Genomic DNA, 20,311 nt, shown 5'->3' on the forward strand with positions numbered 1-20,311 from the left:
TTATGGAACAAATATATTTTAAGGATGACCATTTAATTTGCAAATGAAATATTAATAACAAAGATGAATAATAATAAGTTTTTAAATTGTAAGAGCAATAAAAAGGGACAAAATTTAGAGGAACAAAATCATACAAAATATGATAGAATTGTATTAATTAATTATAAAAAAAAATTGATTTTTAATAATTACTAAGTTTATAGGAGATAAATACAATAAAGTATGTTTTATATTATCGTTTTTTCTCGTAAAGAAAAATTATTATTATTAAGAGCGAAAAAGTGCTCTTTTGTCAATTTTTCACAGATTATAGATACACGATATTCTTTCAATAAATATGTATTTCCGCTATACCGCGAAGTCGTGATAGACGATAAAAGACACCTGGATTCTTCATTATTGTTAGGAAGAAAATTTTCTGCATTTGCAAATGGACTTTAGTCGTTTTGCCCCGTAAATCGCACTGCAGTATCCTTTCGCGAGCTAAATTTGTTCACAACTCGCGCGATTATTCTATTCCGCGACGTTTCTACAGTCCGTCCCGCGAAATCTTGAAAACGACATTCGAAAAGGGAAGGGAAAACAAATTGTATGGAAAGATGAGAAACAGTCTTAATGGACTCTTAGAAAGGTAGCGGAGTTATGCGAAAGAAGGAAAGGTGGGTTAAGTAAAATACTGAAGCACGCCTCGAAACTCACTATGCTCTTATTCCTTTCTCTCTCTTTCTCGACTGTTGTGCAAAATATTATTCAAAGCAGTAGTAAAAGGACGATGGAGCGTGCGAGGGGTAACAACGAATCGGGAGAAAGGAATAGGGGATGAAATGTAGGTAGCAGGAATATACCCTGCGCGGCCACTGTTACAATCTCTCGTCGTGGCTCTCACCGCACTAGGCAAGCGGGAGTTGTCTATCCCACCGCTAACTTCATTTAAGTTTTGATCCTTTTACAGGGTACTCCACGCTAACTTTCCATATCGAGCATTGAAGGGGACACTTTAAAATCTCGAACGAAAAAGATTATTGAACCTCTCTTTCTCAGCAGGGCAAGGCGTGGCCATTGCATCGCTAGTTGTGGTCCCGTGTTTTTTGGACAATAGCTTTACGAGAACAAGAGAGAGAGAGAGAGAGAGGGAGGGGGGGAAGGATAAGTTGAAAGCGAAAAGAGAACAGAAGATGTACGAAACCCGACAATGAAAGGGCCGAAGAAGTTCACAACCTACGAGCAAGGAAGAAGCTCGACTTTTATTATATTGAGTCGCTGGAAATGAGGCGCAATTTGCCGGATTATACATTGTGCTAAAATGCAGATACGAATTCCTCGCCGAGGAGTCATGACCTCTCATTTTTCATTCCTCTGCGTTCGTCCATTGCGCCCTTTTTCATTCGCTTTTTCCTTCTTCTTTATTGGATCTCCTCCTTCGTCTCCTTTCGTTCCCTTGATTCCTTTTGTCATCTGCTAGTCCAATGCTTGTTTGTACTTCACCATTAACCTCGCCGTAAGCTGTCCTCCGTCATTCCTCGTCGTTAAATCCCTTGCAAACCAGTAACTTCGGTCCTTTTATCTTACCGAACAGTCGTGCACTTCTTCTTCGTCATTGTTAGACATTATCCGGGATACTGAACGTTACTTCCTTTATCCATCGTGACGAAACCATACATCAAAGTAAACTAACGATGTTAAAATGCCAGGCTTCTGCTAATAGTATTCGACTGGCAAGCCGTTAATTACTATTGTTTAATGGATATAAAAACATTGTATTGCCTGTATCCATAAAGATGATAATTCTCATTTTTATTTTAGTGCATTCGTTTTGACTTTTAAATTTATTAATTAAATGATATTTAGTAAATTTAATAAAATAAGTATTTAATTTTTTCTGTTACATTATTTTACATTATTAACAACATTATTATATCATCTGACATTTTTTGGGTATAAATAAATATTTTGTATTCTTATAATGCAATATTATTACGCTACACAAAATTTTTTGCGTAAGATATATTGATCTTATTTTATGACGGTTGATTAAAATATGCTTGAAGCACTAAGAATTCTGTTATAGATGACAAAGCCTAAAATGGGATAATGTATCTTCTACGACATATCAAGCGATATTAGAACTTTGTTGCAGTTTGCACAGAGTTGCGGGCTGCGCGTTATCGGATACATCACATATCGGAGACTCTAACATCGTTACTGACATCGATTAAGCCACTGTTCTAAAGATCCTGGGAAGCTTCTAGGATGTGCTCGAGGCATCAGAAGTGGAGGATGAGAGAAGAGAAAGGAAAGAGAAACGAGACGAATTTTCGTCCATAAAAGAAAGAAATCTCTTATCGTTCCTCGTGCCCGGCACATATACATATACACATAATCCGCAGAGATGTGTATGTATATGCCTTCGGGGATCCTTTTGTGCTCGTGCCACATTATAGGAACTGGTGCATTAGACAGAGTAATACGGCTGGAGGAATTCCAATTGCGGCGCGGCCACGTCGTTCGGTTTAACGATTTCGTTGGACTTCAGAGAATACGAAGCACTATACAGAGAAGGAATATGGACTTGTGTATAAACTGCTTCGTTGACATGTTTAAAGACCGTCATACATCTCATGACTAGGGAGAATTGCATGTTGCCTTGGGCTGCGTGCAGATGTATCAGTATTCACTCTGCCGACTTGACCCAGTCGTGAAATACAAGTGATACGACGGAGAATTGCAATGTTAAATGTAAGCACAGTTATTATCATCATATGTAAACATTATATATTAGATGTTTCATGTATATATTTAATTATTGTTTTATTATTTTAGAAAATATAATAAAACAATAATATTTTTATTATTGTTTTATTACTCCTGGGTATGAGTTAAAAAATATTGTTAGATAATATATAATGTTAGTAACATATTATGGACACATATTTGAAAAAAAAGATAAATTTAATACTTTAATATTTCATAGATATTTCTTTAAGAAGATAGAGTACAACAACGTGCGCGCATTACGCGCGTTTTTGTGTTTCTCTGATAGGTATTTTTCTAATATAATAAATTATAAAAGAAATTATATTATTGATATGCATATCACAATTATATTATTGCTGAGATGATAGCACATATTTCTAATAAAATAATTAATAAAATTATCGATTAGATACATAAACCTAATTACGAATTTTAATTTTTTTATTAGATATTATTTTTGAAGATGTGTGCAATAGCAAAATATACATGCAGAAATAAATTATGATCGATATTATGTCAAATTATTAGATATTCCATTAATAGATATAAAAACTTGTTTTCAACGAATAAAATTATCACCAAATTTCTTTCAACGAATAAAATTATCACCAAATTAATTTTCAACGAATAAAATTATTACCACACAAAAATACATGATTTTTAAGATTAACAATTGCTTATAATGGTACAATCATATATGATGCAACATAAATCAAGAAATATGTTTATATAGTTCATTCGTTTCCTTTATCTATTGAAGCGAGATTAAGACGACTATAAATACGAGCATCATACTTATTGTGTCAGTCTACAAGAATCTGTCTTAAAGCACATATATAATTGCTTCGAAAATTTCAATGATAAATATTTGAAATGGTGCAATATTTATTATCGCATTATAGAATTTATATAATCGGCAATATTATATAACGTAAAATTGGGTAAGATTTATTTTATTACATTTTAAATCTATAAAAATCGAGATCAAATTTATACAATATTTTAATGCGATCGAATAAATGAAAATAGTTTATATAAATCTATGTTTGAAAATGCTTTATTAAAGAATTATAAGTATTAATAGCTGTTTAAAGATTAACCAAAATTATCTTTATAACTTATAAACGAAATCGATTCAAGAACAGAGATTCGGAAACTCTCATATCTTTTGTTATATCTTGACTTATATTCTTTTCTATCACATGTTCTTGCTTTTATTAGAGGTTTTACTATTTTATTTATTATTTCTCTATTTGTACAGTGTAATAATTTTAATGTTTGAAACACTTCCATTTGGATTTTATTTTTGTAATTATAATGAACAACTACACGTTTTCTATTATCATTATTATATGAATTATGTATAACATTTCGTCTAATTATAAAAAGTTATAAGAATTTTGCCTGCGAATCTTTGAACTCTTATAACTCTTATAAAGCATTTTTGGATGTAAATTTACAGTAATTTTTCATCTATTCGATCTCACTATCATATTCTATAAATTTGGTCTCTATTTTTACGAACATTGTATTAATGATCGACAGATATAATTAATGGATATTATTAATATCACATATGTGCGTATTAATTTTTAAAGAAAATCAATTTTAAGAATATGTAGATTTATATATTAATTAATTTATTTAAAAAATTTATATTTCTTATACACTCAGTTCCAAAAAAAGCGGTACACTTGAAATTTGGAAAAAAATCACCAAATTTCAAATGACGATAACTTTGTAAATAATAAAGATAGAAAGATCTATAAAAAATGAAAATAAAGCTTGAAATCTCTATTTTAAAACTAGGTTCTCCGAAATGTTACGAGATAACATTTTTAAAAATGACGGATGACGAAACGAGATCATGCAAAATGGAAAAATAATTGTTTGAGTTGATTCTTGCCATGACACATGGCGAGAATCAAATGTTGCAGGTCAATGGGGTCAAAAGCATATGATAGTACAGAGACAATAATTGTTCGCCGAGTTATACGCATTTGGAGTAAAAAGCCGCTTTTTTCTTCAAATGCGTATAACTCGGCAAAAAGTCACCGTATCGAGATGAACAAAAAAGCATTTTAAAGAGGAATCTCTGTACTATCATATATTTTGACCCCATTGACCTGCGACATTTGATTCTCGCCACGTGTCATGGCAAACTCAAACAATTATTTTTCAATTTTGCATGATCTCGTTTTGTCATCCGTCGTTTTTAAAAAATTGTCGCACACAATTGCGATATAAAATTTCAAAAAGTAGACATCCGGACTTTTAAAATGCTTTTTTAAAAATCTTGCTAGCTGTATTAGATGCTGAAACATTTAATTTTGAATTTTTAATAACGCTGAATTGGAAGAATGAGAACCTTGTGGTTCGTCAACTCCACAGTATTTTAAGACTCCAAAGTGGTGTGTGTGTGTGTGTGTGTGTGTTTGTATACCACAAGGATAAGGACCCCGTGGTTCGTCAACTCCACAGTATTTTAAGACTCCAAACCTTCCTTGCGGTGTGTGTGTGTGTGTGTGTGTGTGTGTGTGTGCTTTTTACAGCGAGTAAAAAGCCGCTTTTTTCTTCAAATGCGTATAACTTGGTGAAAAATCATCGTATCGAGATGAACAAAAAAGCATTTTAAAGAGGAATCTCTGTATTATCATATGCTTTTGACTCCATTAACCTGCGACATTTGATTCTCGCCATGTGTCATGACAAACTCAAACAATTATTTTTCAGTTTTGCATGTTCTCGTTTCGTCATCCGTCATTTTTAAAAATATTATCTCGCAACATTTCGGAGAACCTAGTTTTAAAGTAAAGATTTCAAGCTTTATTTTCATTTTTATAGACCTTTCTATCTTTATTATTTACAAAGTTATCATCATTTGAAATTTGGTGATTTTTTTCCAAATTTCAAGTATACCGCTTTTTTTTGAACTGAGTGTATATGAAAATTCTGTTAATAACTGATGATTTAGAAATTAGTATATACTAGAGTTAACATTGAATAAAGTTCAAGCAATTCAAATGGAATGAAATCATACTGAAGTTTGATTGTTTGATTTTTGAACAATTCCAAAGGCTAATCTATATTACACATGCACAGAAAAAAATGTATACTGTATTCAAGTAAATATTATTTATTTTAAATACATCATAAGTTTGTATATCCGCAAATATATCATAAGTTCACCACAAGCATTAAATTTAATTGAATATATTCTGAATTTTAGTAAATGCGATATTTTAGTCAAGAATATTAAATTAAAACAAAAATTTGGTTTGCTTATTATATAGAGTTGGCGTAAAGTAAGTTTGATTTTTCTTTGATACAACTTTATAATATTCTTGAAGAGAAGATAAATTCTTCTTTTGAGTATATGATAATGAGATTTTTCAACACTTGTGAGTATATTTTAAGACTATTATCAAGAATATTATTACAAGAATGCTATTATCAAGACTTCTTTGTTGAAGAAAACTATTAAAAAAGAAAAATAAATTAAGCAATCGCTTTTCTTGGCAGTAGAATGATATTTTTCTCTGTGTGTGCACGCATCTTCTTTTAAGTCATTAATAACTGTATCATTTGTGCGTTATGTAAATATTCATACTTTAACTTGTATACAACTAGCGTTATTTTTATCCCCTAAAAAAAACCTTATAAAGGTAAAAAAATACGCCAAGTACATAAAAAAAATCAAAAAATCTAAAAGAGTGATAAAAATAAAATATTTAAAAACCGATATGAGATCAATACTATTAGTCAAGTAACACAATAAATTATGTAATAAATTATATTAATTCGTAATCGATACTAAATGAGTTAAGATTACTTTAATTCCTAAAGCATTTTTTATATGATGTATATAATTTAACAAAGTTTTACACAAATTCTAAATCGCATAAATGACCTTCAGGTCGAAGTAGGATATGAAAACCTGGTGTGCCCCGTATTTAAATCATATAGTTTAAAACAGGAAAAAGCTAGATTTTTGATGGGCCCAATGTAAAATTTAAAATTACACTACGGATCGCGCACGCGCGTAGCTAAATTTCGAACTTATATATCTTGTCTCCTCTGTATTACTTGGAAATCATCACATAGAGATTAGGCAAAGTGAAATCTCTTTTTTTATGAGTTTTTTTATTTTCTCTGCAAGTAAAGTTTAATTGTTGTAAGTCGGATTGAAAAGCTTCGCAGGTCGTTTCTGGCTCACAGGCTGCCTGTTGCATATTCGTAGTCTAAAGCTTATTTTATAAAAATGTAAATTGTACTTACTAAATGAAAGGATTAACAAATATATATTGTATATATGTATATTGTATAATCAAATTTTTTATTTTATTCAAGATATGTAAACGACGGAGCGGGAGGGGGGGCACGCCAAGTTTTCATATCTTACTTCGACCTGAAGGTCATTTATGCGATTTAGAATTTGTGTAAAACTTTTTTAAATTATATACATCATATAAAAAATGCTTTAGGAATTAAAGTAATCTTAACTCATTTAGTATCGATTACGAATTAATATCAAATATTTATTGTACTTGACTAATAGTATTGATCTCATATCGGTTTTTAAATATTTTATTTTTATCACTCTTTTAGATTTTTTGATTTTTTTATGTACTTGGCGTATTTTTTTACCTTTATAAGGTTTTTTTTAGGGGATCTCACTGCTTTTTGTAAAAATTTATATTATTTCTGCAGAAAATATATGTTAGATTTTTTAAAGATATTTTTTTATGTACTTGACGTATTTTATTTTACCTTTATAAGGTTGTTTCTAGAGGGATATCACCTTTTTTTGTAAAAATTTATATTATTTCTGCAAAAAATATATACGCATTTTTAAAAATCTTTACTAAGTGTAAGTCGCGTATTTTTACAAGGTTTCATTTTCTAGATATTAGAGTTCACTCCCAAGGGGTGGTTTTTGAATATTGTTATAATACGATAAATTAGTCTCCTTAGAAGTCTTATCTAACGGCACAGTTTTTATATTTTTGTGATACCGTTTTCGAGATAGATTAGATTTTACCCCCAAGAGGTTTTTGAAAATTGTTATGCGATAAATTAATCTCTCACACGTATACACACACATATACATATATCACACGTATGCACACACATGTACATAAATGGTTTTGTTTCTTAAAGCATTTTTGCACACTAAAGCGAATAATCATATATGCGCGGTATGAACGCAGCTTGAGGGACAAAATCGCTTTGAATGTGTGCGTGCGAAGATACGTTCATGAGTCTGAGTCCTTATTATGAAGGAAAATGAAAATTGTCACAATTCTGACATGCGATTATCATTTCTCGGGATTGACTGCACTGATTTTATTCAAACTGGTCGCAATCGAAAGCTTGTATTCACATTATATGAGAAAAATGCCGTTAGATTTTTAATTACGGCTTTAGTTTCTGAAATATTTCAATCGAAAGTTTATGTGACGTCATTTAACGTAAAATTCGGGATAAGCTACTTGGTAGCGCCGCGTCGAGAACAGTGACTCTCAATGCTCGGATCCAATTTTTTATCAGTCTTTATGTACTTGGCGTCGCGTCGCTTGATAACATTTGAAATCCGTTTCACGTTATCAATATTTTCGTTTACGAAAATCTGTACGGATGTAGATATCTACATCCTATACGTTTTTACACTTTTTATGTCATAGGTTAGACATAACATTGCAAGCACTATATACTTTTACATAATTTGCAAAATAAAAGATTGAAAGAGTCAATTTACAAAAGTTAAATATAAAAATAAATTTTAAATATATATGCATATACAATTATTTAGATTATTTTAGAGAGATACAAACATTTTTAAAGTATTTTAGCAGCATATGCATACACAGAAACTACTTTCAGTTTACAAACATTAATGAATATTTAATGAATATTTAATTAAAAATTTCTTTCTTTTAATTAAAAAATTCTTTATTAGAAAGAGAGAGAGAGAGAGAGAGAGAGAGAGAGAGAGAGAGAGAGGGAGGGAGGGAGAGAGGGAGGGAGGGAGGGAGGGAGGGAGGGAGGGAGGGAGGGAGGGGGAGAGAGAGAGAGAGAGAGAGAAATTGAAAGAGAAATGAGATATGCATTCTTCATTATGACAAATAGAATAAATAAAATCAATTATATATAGTTATGAGCGATAAAATACAAAAATTAATAATTAAAAATTAAATCGAAATTGGCAAATTAAAACTACAGCGCTGTAATTGGAGCGCAGAGAAAAAACAACACTTCCTTCTTTTTGATTACTCGTATATTTCGTCTCTGAAATGCTGTTTATCAAGGGACAAAAAAATAAGTTGGACTTAAGAGTTATACAGAGAGCATTTTGCGATGATAATCGATAATTTACCGAAAATATGAGGTGTTCGTTCACATATTTATATGTTTATTATTATCGAATCAACCGAGTTTGTCCTCGTCTACGTTTACATAACAATATTTAAGACATATTTATATATATCATTATTGAACGAATCAACATAAGAGATACATAACAATCTGGTGATTCCGCGCTTTTAACAATTGATATTAATTAAAACATAAAAAATTAATTCACGTGTAATATTTCTCTGTATTCATACTTTTACTCGATTTGTTAGGTTTCACTTAACACATTGGCACAATACAATTACAAGAATTTGAAGAATTATTGGAAACAATGTACTTATCAGATCTCTGCGGGATGCAATTTAACATCATCTACGCGTCGATATTTTTATAATTTAATGTGTCATTGTATAACATTTTGTAATATATATTGTTAACATCGCGCTGAAGAAGGATCAAAAGATGATTCGAAACGTTTGTTTGTTAATGTCACTTTTAATTTGAAACATACGTAATCAGAAAGAAGAAAGTGTTGCTTCTTCCCTGCGTTCAACCAGCATGCTGTGGCTGTAATTTGCCAATTTTGATTTAATTTTTAATTATTATTATTTAAGCAAATTTCAACTTATTAATGCATTTTTAATGAATTTTTAGGGTATCAAAAACTGCAATAATTTTTCCACAAAAAAGTATATTTTATAATACATATATATTCCGTAACATATATTATTCAAAAACTAATTATAAAAAACAAGAAACTGAAGAAAATTATACTTAATTAGATTATATCACGCCAACAAGCAATGATCGTTATTATATTGCTATTATTTATCTTCATTTTATTGGTATATAATTGTTATGTACATTATGGGCGAAACGGGCGACTTATCAATCTTTTACCAGGATCAACAGGCATTCCGATTGTTGGTAATGCGTATATGCTCTATAATACTCCAGGCAAGCAATAATATGTAATATATTTATATCAATTAATATTTTTTACTTCTCATTTCTAGATATAACTAACAAATTAAATTCATAAATTCTAAATATATTATAAATTACATATGTATATCTATCAACATTATATTGCATGTTCTCTTTGATTATTTTTAATATTTTTAATATATAAGATTATTTATCACAATTCGCTTTTCTCTGCAACAGTACACGCTTGTTTTCGCAATAATACAAATCTTATTCATCTTCACAGTTAATTATCGCAGTTTGTTTTAATATTTAATATTTTGGTAATAATAATTTTAATATTTTATATTTTATAATACATTGAATAAAATACATATAATTAAATAAATAATTAAACATAATAATTGTAAAAATTTCTGTATCTATATTTATAATTCTATATCTATATTCTGTATCTATATTTTATACGTTTTTTAGATGTGCTTTGGAAACTTCTGTGTACTTGGACTGACAAATATTATCCTATTTTAAAAATCTGGGCATTCTTTATCCCCGTAGTTTCTATTCGTCATCCAGATGATCTGGAGGTAATTAAATATAAAAGAAATTTAATTTTGTAGCTACATACTATAGAGCAATTTAAGAATTTCTTTCTTTTACATATGTTCTTCTAAAATATTTTGAAATTATTTCTTATAAAATGAGCTTTTAAAAATAAAGCAAATCTGAGTGAGATATTTTCTGAGATGATTAATCAATCATCTTTGTGTAAAACTAACTGTGAAATAAATTATAATAAACTAATGTCTAATTTAATATCTGCTATGATTTTAGATAATATTAAGCAGTGTAAAGTATATTGAAAAGAGCATAGTGTATGATGTTTTTCATCCTTGGCTCAACACAGGCCTTCTTACGAGCGGAGGTAACAATGATTTAAAATACACAAATATATATATTATTATATTCTGTTTTAATTACTGACTAGAATGCACAAAAAAAGAATCAGAAATAATTAATACCTTATTCAAAGAAGTTGACTGATAAAAAATTAAATCGAAAAGTGGGATGTACAGTAGGCGCCAATAATGTCTTAACATATGAAATTGTCATATTCGGGGCTAGTAATAATTAAACGCATCAGATCAAGCTATTCATGCATCATAACTGTTAGAAAAGGAACCGACAATATTTGTTTTGAAATTATGTCTACAATTTTTTACAAATTGCATTTAAAATTGTTAAATAGATGTGTGTGGACATAATTCCAAAAAAATGTCGGGTCCTTTTCGAGTTAACAGTCATGATGCATGAATAGCTTGATGTGATCTATCTAGTTATTATTAGTCCCGAATGCGAATTTCATATGTTAAGGTATTATTGACGCCTACTGTACTGTAAAAAAATGCAATATTTAATTGGTTTATCATAATTTTGTATTGTTTTGTTTTTATTTTAGGCGCCAAATGGCAATTGCGACGAAAAATACTAACACCCGCATTTCATTTTAGTATATTAAAACATTTTGTTGATATTTTGCTTAAAGAAGGCGATCAAATGACAAAGATTTTGCAGAATGCAGGAGAAACAGTTGTAAAGGATTTGTTACCATTTCTTAGTGAACACACGCTGAATGCAATATGCGGTAAAAGATACCTTGTGTTTATATTAATTATATGGATTCTATTTCGAATTAATTAAATACGAACTAAATTAATCTCTACGTAAAGTATTAATGTTATAATAAACCAAAATTCGATAATATCTAATTTTTTTATATTTATAAAGGAAATTTGGAAATTTAATTATATTACTTGTTAATTGTATTATAACTTTAGTAAATGTATTTGTAGAAACTGCAATGGGTACCTCTCTGCAAGACTTCGGCATTCTTCAGCAACAATATCGAGAAGCGATTCACCAGATTAGTGAACTTATTGTTTATAGGTAATTTAAAATATAGAAATGATTTTTTATATTATTTATTACTTTTTATATTATTTATGACGTCTTGAGAAATATAGTTATTGAATATTTTTACGAAAGGAAGTATTTATACTTAATGTAAGATAATATTTAAATCGACAAATTGATAACCTGCGCAACATATTCTTTATTTCTAAATAGAAATTGTTCGAAAATATTAGATATTGAAAAACTACCTGTGTGAAGGAAATGATGTTCAATCAAATCTCAAAAAATTATTTTCAACTAAAAAATCTGCAGATGAAAAAAATATATACATTTATAAAAAAATTTTATATAAACACCTTCCTACATAATTTTAAATTTTATCCATATTCTCTTTATTTGACTGCATAAAGATTACTAAGAATTTATATGTGTGATTTAATTAAATAAGATTTTCATAAAATAACATTATATTTTTAGAATTAAATTTCATTATGTTATTGCAATTTAGATTAATGAGACAATGGTTGCATCATGATTTCATATTTGGGTTATTTCCACAAGGGAGAAGGCAAAAAAAGATTCTAAAGATATTGCATGGATTTACTGAAAAAGTATGTATAAAAAAAAATCAAGTTATCTAATTTATACTTTTAATAAAAACTTTCATATAAAGTTACAACAGATCATGTAATTTCTTTATATAAAAAATTATAGATTAATTCATAAATTAATTAATACAATAAAAGAAGAATATAATTATTAAAATTATTAAAAAATAGTTAATATCGTATTCTTATATAGATTATTGCGGAAAGAAAACTTTACCATGAACGCACTAATGATCGATATTTGCAAAGCTTTGAAAATAATGCGCCAGAGATAAATGATGATGTAAGAAGTGATAGTACGTAACAAATTAAAGCATTAAATTTAAGTATTAAATTTAACTAAAATTTGTGTGATAGCATGTATTATTTTTGTAGTATTTTAAATTTGATGATATTGTAATCACATAAAATGCAATATATATACATATTGCATTTTATGTGATTACAATATCATCAAATTGATTACAATATGAATTATATATATATATATATATATATATATATATATATATATATATATATATATAATTCAATTATGAAATTCAATTATGTTAATATTAATAAAAGTAGAATTTTAAATCGATTGTTAATCAGAATATATGATTTATAAAACTTGTACCATGAGATTTATACTTCCTATTTTATTCGATTTAGTTCAAAAAAAGCGACTCGCTATGTTAGATCTTTTAATAGCGGCATCTCGGAAAAATCTTTTAACTGATTTAGACATCAGAGAAGAAGTCGATACCTTTATGTTTGAGGTATGTATTTTTAATTTTTCGTAAATTTTATACGTAAATTGTATATAAAATGATTCATATATTATGTTTGCAGGGTCATGATACTACAGCAATAGCTATATGCTTCGCTTTATCATTATTAGCTGAACATAAGGATATTCAGGTATTTTTCGATATAGATAAGCATCATAATTACACAAAAGAATTAATTAATTTCATTAATTTAATAAATTATTTGTGAGAAATTTCCATCAAAATAATGACAAATTTTTATTAAAGTATATATTAAATTTTAATTGCAATTTTTTTACATCGATGAAATTAATTAAAATCCTTCAAATATATATAGAAATTCTCACAGAATCTATTTGTGTATATAAAGAATTATATTTGAAAAAGAAAGCGATAATTTGTAATTAATTATTTGATGATACAGGATCGTGTCAGAACAGAAGTTGATGCTGTAATGCGAAAAAATGGAGAAAAACTTACTATGAAATCGTTGCACGATCTACCATATTTAGATAGATGCTTGAAAGAAGCGTTGCGTTTATACCCTAGCGTATATTTCATATCGCGATATATTACAGAAGATGTACAATTACGTGCGTAATTATTCAGTTTCTTTCTGCACACACACACACACATTTATTTTTAAATATTTTGAATATTAAAATATGTCACGCGTTATAGGGGGGGGCATGTAATGTATGAAAATATATTCAGTACTTTAATCTTAGAGAAGTACTTGATTATTATTATATATTTTATTTAAGAAAAATTTCAAGTTTTATTATAATATCTGTAAATATCTGTAAATATTCTGTAAATATATACGTAAATATCTATATAATACATATCAATTATTAATAAAATTTACGATAAATAATTATAAATTGTATCTTATTTTATAATACGCTTTGCAGGATCATATCTGATACCCGCTGGAACATTTATACATCTTAATATCTATGGAGTTCACAGAGATCCAAATTTTTGGCCAAATCCAGATATATTTGATCCAGATAGATTTTTACCCGATAGAATCCAAAATCGTCATCTTTATTCCTATTTACCATTCAGTGCAGGACCACGTAATTGCATAGGTGAGTTTGAATAGATGAATTTTATATCTTCTCATGATTTTAACATAAAAAGAAAGGCTTTGAAGTAAAGAACTAAAGAAAAAAAAGCAAGTTAATAAGAGCCAGAATGTTGTTTTTGGCGCGCAAACAAATAATTATAATTTTAAAGTGCTAATAATGTGACACAGTTTTACGCATATTTATTGATACATTTTGAATGATAGGTCAACGATTCGCTCTGTTGGAGATGAAAGCTATGATAGCACCTCTGATACACAACTTTTTCTTAGAGCCTATTGATTATTTAAAGGATATTCAAATGAAAACTGGTATAGTGCTGCGTTTTAATCCAATTCGTATAAAATTTATTCCAGTCGGAAGCGTACAGATATTTGAAGCAAATACAAGTTCCGAATAAGAATCATAACTAGTTTTCAATTATTTGTTACTCAGAAAGCGTACAGATATTTGAAGCAAATACAAGTTCCGAAAGTGTACAAGATTAATCTTATATACACTTTCTTGTACGATTCGCTCTGTTGGAGATGAAAGCTATGATAGCACCTCTGATACACAACTTTTTCTTAGAGCCAATTGATTATTTAAAGGATATTCAAATGAAAACTGGTATAGTGCTTCGTTTTAGTCCAATTCGTATAAAATTTATTCCAGTCGGAAGCGTACAGATATTTGAAGCAAATACAAGTTCCGAAAGTGTACAAGATTAATCTTCCGACTGGAATAAATTTTATACGAATTGGACTAAAACGAAGCACTATATCAGTTTTCATTTGAATATCCTTTAAATAATCAATAGGCTCTAAGAAAAAGTTGTGTATCAGAGGTGCTATCATAGCTTTCATCTCCAATAGAGCGAATCGTATGAGAAAGTGTATATAAGATTGATCTTGTACACTTTCGGAACTTGTATTTGCTTCAAATATCTGTACGCTTTCTGAGTAACAAATAATTGAAAACTAGTTATGATTATTATTCATTCAATATTATGTGTGAATAAAATATGTCTTAATATATGTATAAATGCTATGTATGCTTTATTTATAATGTAAGTCAAGTCAGTGCTTATGTTTGGTAGGAGGAAATTTTTATCTTTAATTTATTCCGTTGTAATTACGTCTAACAATATTAACCGATTGTAATACATTTTATATAGCTGTACATAATATAACAATAACAACTCTAACAAATCTATATGATAATTTACAACAACTTCGACATTTAGCTTTTCATACTTCTTATCAAATTATATAAGCTTATAATATAATCTAAAGAGTTCTTATTCCGTTCACATATTATAGAGATAAGAAAATATAAACTAGCATTTTTTTTAATGACAGAATATTAATCAATATTATTATAATTACGTTATAATTGATAATATTAAAGAATTGCTTGATAAGATAATAATACATAAAAAAATATAAACAGTGAAACGTAAGCAAATTAATTTTAGCAAATTAACAAATAGTTTTTAATTCGATTACTGCTATATCTTACAAAAGATATGAGAATACTTGATTGTAATTTATCAATCTACTTACTGCGTGTTGCTTATATTATAATAAATTGTTTATCACGATGAATTTGAATTAGTGATTAAATACAATTAGACTTAATTTGAAAATGCAAAAGAATTATTATTTAATGTCAAATTTAAAACATTATGATACATATGAATAAATTAATTGGCGATATTAAAAAAAACATTTTATAGCTCTTTTTTATATAATATTTTTAATAATAAATTACATGTCTATCGTTCATTATGATACGATTACAGATGCGAGGAAATCTCAGCATACATTTTTATCTATTGTTATTCCGTAAAAATCATTCAGAACAGATTATGGAATAAGTGAGTAGCAGTTTAGAAAACATTATGTCACGATTTTTAATTTATTGTTTGCTTTTGGGAGCGTGCAATTTGCAACAAGTCATCGATCGGCACGGTAGTGCCGAGCTGTTTTAAAATTACACAATAAATTCAGCGGAGGTCGATGGGATGACATAATTCAAAGGAATGAAGCATGAAGAGGATAGGAATCATCGTTAAATATTTCGCGAGAGCCCGCGCGTACTTGCGACTGATTTACAGACGACGATACGTGCGTGACCTATCTGTATATTTTACGCGCGCGATCCAGCTAGTTCGTCTCTCTGTTATTCTCTTTTTGCACGAATAAGCCATTTTTGCGATAAGCAAAATAAGAGAAGTGATACATACGTATTCGAAAGCGAGTTTTTGAACATATGGACGACGTTTTACGTTAAAAGGAGAGAAAAGAGAGAAAAAAGAAAAATGGCAGAAAGGAAGTGGAGGACAAATATGAAGATGTGCATATCGGCGGGAGAAACATCTAGAAGGAATTCCGTAATTCCTACGCGGAAATTACAGTTGTAGCACACTCGAATGCAAGTGTCTAGCTGAGGATACTCGAAGAACATAAGAAAGCATACAGGAAATGAAGTATAACAGAAAAAAGTGCGTGGTTTTCTGGAAACTCGGCAAATTTATAAAAAAATTACTAAGTTACTGGTAAAAATTACTGGTTGAATTAGATATTCGAAAATATTATTAAAATATTTTCTTAGTTTTGTTTTTTACTTTATATATTATCCCTAAATTGTTTTTAGAAATAATGCATTTTGTTCGAAATAAATTTTTAGAAATTTTTGGGCCAAATTGTATATGTAAATATTTAATTAAAATTTATACTTATTTATTAAAGACATATAAAACAAATTTTATACTTATTTTGATTTAATTTTGTTTAAAATGCTCCTTAACACATTTATTTTAATTAAATTTGATGTAGAATTATAATTTATATATCAAACTTTTATTCTAAAAGAAGGGAAACTAATATGTGTATTACTTTTATTGATTAGAGAGAATAATGGAAACTTTTAGAAAGGTTAATGATGCTTGTCTGAATCGCAAGTGTAAGAAAAATAAAACGAAGAACAATATAAAGTTCAATATAAGTAATATAAGTGACTATCTTCTTCATGCGCAACAACTTTTCTACTTTCGCAGCATTCTCAAATGGGTCGGAAAAGCATTAGGAAGGAGCCAAATTAGTCGAAAAATTTAGATTTCGAAGTGTGCGGGCGACGTGGCAAAAATGGCCGCACATATCGATTATCGGTCGGCCGCATCCAGATGTGTGTCGAAACTTTTTTCCTCGCGTCAGCCCGTAAATTCTGAAGTTGAACTTTTCCACTCCCTTTCCGGGCCGACTGGTTGCGCAAACTTGCAAGTCGGGGCGACATCATTTCGTTTCGCATGCAGCAAGCTAGGATCGCGCACTCTTGTGATATTGTGAGATGTATCGTCCTTTTTTTCAGCTCATGTCGAGCGATAATGTATGTTCGATTTTTAAGTGACCTACTATAAAATATATATTTTTTTACTGTCTCCTTTTTTTCAAATATATGTAATAAAGCTACAGTAAACGAACATGTTGTATTTTCTTCTCTATACAAGTAATAAAGGTAGAAGCATAATAATCATCAGGCTTTTTATATAAAGTGATTAAAAAGATGTCTCTGTTAATTAAAAGCGTTATTTTGTTTTGAAGAAAATAATATTAGATTTTCTCATATTTTTTATCCTTAAGTAAGAAAAGCAATTTTATACGATTTTTAGTTCAACTTTTTTTATTTTATCTTGAGTTATATCATTATTTTTAAGATATTCTTTCTCATTAATGTTTAATGAAAATTTGCGTCGATGGTGAAAAATAAGTTAAAGAATATACTATCAAATTTCGTAAAGTCAAAAGCAGTTTTCCTTGCGATCTTATGCCAGTACCGCATATCTTCTAAATCGATGCTGCACATATAAGCCGTGTCTTGTCGACAACGCCGTCCTTGTCGTCCCCATTTCGGCGCGCGTATTAATCGTGCCTCTGGCTTTTATGCTCATTAAATTACACAGCCGCCGTTGGATACGATGCCGTTAAACCAGCGACATCGCCGGTACATTCACGATCCAGTGGTTTCTCGCCTGCATCAGGCGAACAAGACGATCGAGAAACCAGATCCAAGTACCTGCCTGAGTTCTCCACTTTCCGAGCCTACATCTCTCTCTGCGCAAACTTTACGTAGACTGCGAGGCTTTCGCAAGCCAACCGTAGCACATTGCGTTGCACATTTACGGTGTTAATAATGTAGACTATGCCGGTTATATCGCTGAATATTGACGTGATAAAAGTACGTTGCATCCGCTGAGAAAAGTCAATAATTAATTTAATATGTTTGACAAATCTGCTTTCGATGATCTTTCTTTACGTGTATATTTATATTTGTTACTCTCTTTTTAATACAGACTGTAACATATTTTTTGATTTTCGACATTAATTTTAATTAAAATCAATTTTATTGTAATAATGAATAAAATAATAATAATAATGAATGAAACACACAAACATATCCTTGATGTACATCCGCAATAAAATGTTTATTACTGTTACGATTATATTTTTATCACATTTTAAGCTTTACTTTTCACAAATTTTAATATTATGTGTTGTTATAATTTTAATATATAATTTTATGACATTTCAAATTAAATTAAGCAGTATTTTTAAAAGATGTGCATTCATATAAAATTTTAATTATGCGAAATATATAGAGGTATATCTGACAATTATTTTGTTAATTTCCCTTTCTTTCTTTCTTTTTAACAAATATAATTTGAGTAATATATGTATTGCATTATATTTACGCATGTGTACACATATATTATTTAAAGTACATATACACAAATATCATTATATTACGATTTATATAATATATATATATATATATATATATATATATATATATATATAATATAAAATAAATTAAATTATTTTTAAAAATAAATTTTTTTTGTATTACAAAAGATTTCTCAGTCATTTTATTCATCTCATGTGTTTGCATATTTATATGGGATCGTCTTGGTCCCAAGCGTGTACTTTATCTTATAACGTTTCTCGTGAATCGATATATGCCGCAACTGTAGTAGAAACTGCTGGTTATCACACAATATGTACATTGTAAGCCAGGTTCTATTGTTACGATCAAATCAGCTTATCGACTTTGCTATCGCTTTATCTCGTTCGAGGAAGAAGTTTAGCGAGAATACCTTTCTGCGGATAGCACTCTCGAAGTGAGGAAAACTTCCGCCGTACATAGCACGTCGTCAAGATGGGCGGTGTATTCAAAGTTTTTGGCACGCCTGATATTGATATATCGAGATACTTTCGATATGCGTCAGCATATAGCCGAGGAACCCCTTTCTTCAGACAGGATATTCTAACTCTGACCTCTATACAATTAATGATTGGATCCGTTATTTTATCCTATCAGACGATAAAATATATTTTTGTAAGAAAATTATTTTATTCTTAAAATATCTTAAAACACATAACAACAATTGATCAACTTTTTCAATATCGAATGATATCACAGATGTGATTAGACATGATTCCAATTGTATTTTTTAATCTTAAAATAGTTTAGTATATTATTTCATAAGTCAATACAAAATATTTTATATTTAATGTGTAATATTTTTTTTCTTATGGAAAAGATTAAAAATTGACAGTTAACGGGAGCAGCAGCATCGGTCATATCACAGAAAATCCAGTCGCTCATCTTTCTGTTGGCCGTGCTCGAACGTGAACTTCATACACTCGACTTGAATAGTCGACACTCACTATACAAACTTGCGGTCTTTTCAAACTGATTTGCTGTCTTCCACGATCGGCATTTTCAAACTTCTGAGATGTCGTTTTACTTTGATTTTTAGAACTTTGCTTACAATATCTACATCATATATAATGTAATGTTCAAGTGGATATTGAACTCGAACATGATGAAATTTTAACAACGGAAATATTTCCTAATATTAGGACATTGT

General features: G+C 29.1%; 1 protein-coding gene across 1 annotated transcript in view; it reads left to right on the top strand.

Moving 5' to 3' along the window:
• Nucleotides 1-15,809, top strand: part of LOC145967536 (cytochrome P450 4C1-like) — an 81,139-nt gene extending 65,330 nt beyond the window's left edge. The window contains exons 2-13 of the mRNA XM_083092531.1: nucleotides 9,763-10,065; nucleotides 10,513-10,622; nucleotides 10,870-10,960; nucleotides 11,495-11,680; nucleotides 11,889-11,982; nucleotides 12,458-12,560; nucleotides 12,751-12,853; nucleotides 13,212-13,318; nucleotides 13,392-13,460; nucleotides 13,734-13,902; nucleotides 14,224-14,403; nucleotides 14,607-15,809. Of these exons, the coding sequence (XP_082948657.1) occupies nucleotides 9,912-10,065; nucleotides 10,513-10,622; nucleotides 10,870-10,960; nucleotides 11,495-11,680; nucleotides 11,889-11,982; nucleotides 12,458-12,560; nucleotides 12,751-12,853; nucleotides 13,212-13,318; nucleotides 13,392-13,460; nucleotides 13,734-13,902; nucleotides 14,224-14,403; nucleotides 14,607-14,800 (1,560 nt within the window). The 5' untranslated portion in view covers nucleotides 9,763-9,911 and the 3' untranslated portion in view covers nucleotides 14,801-15,809. The remainder of the gene's footprint in view (nucleotides 1-9,762; nucleotides 10,066-10,512; nucleotides 10,623-10,869; nucleotides 10,961-11,494; nucleotides 11,681-11,888; nucleotides 11,983-12,457; nucleotides 12,561-12,750; nucleotides 12,854-13,211; nucleotides 13,319-13,391; nucleotides 13,461-13,733; nucleotides 13,903-14,223; nucleotides 14,404-14,606) is intronic.
• The last annotated feature ends 4,502 nt before the right edge of the window (nucleotides 15,810-20,311 follow it).

Source organism: Camponotus vicinus, unplaced genomic scaffold (genome assembly GCF_025532165.1).
Source record: "Camponotus vicinus isolate PSW18456_S1 unplaced genomic scaffold, iyCamVici1.0 SCAF_2, whole genome shotgun sequence".
Classification (NCBI taxonomy): Eukaryota; Metazoa; Arthropoda; class Insecta; order Hymenoptera; family Formicidae; genus Camponotus; species Camponotus vicinus.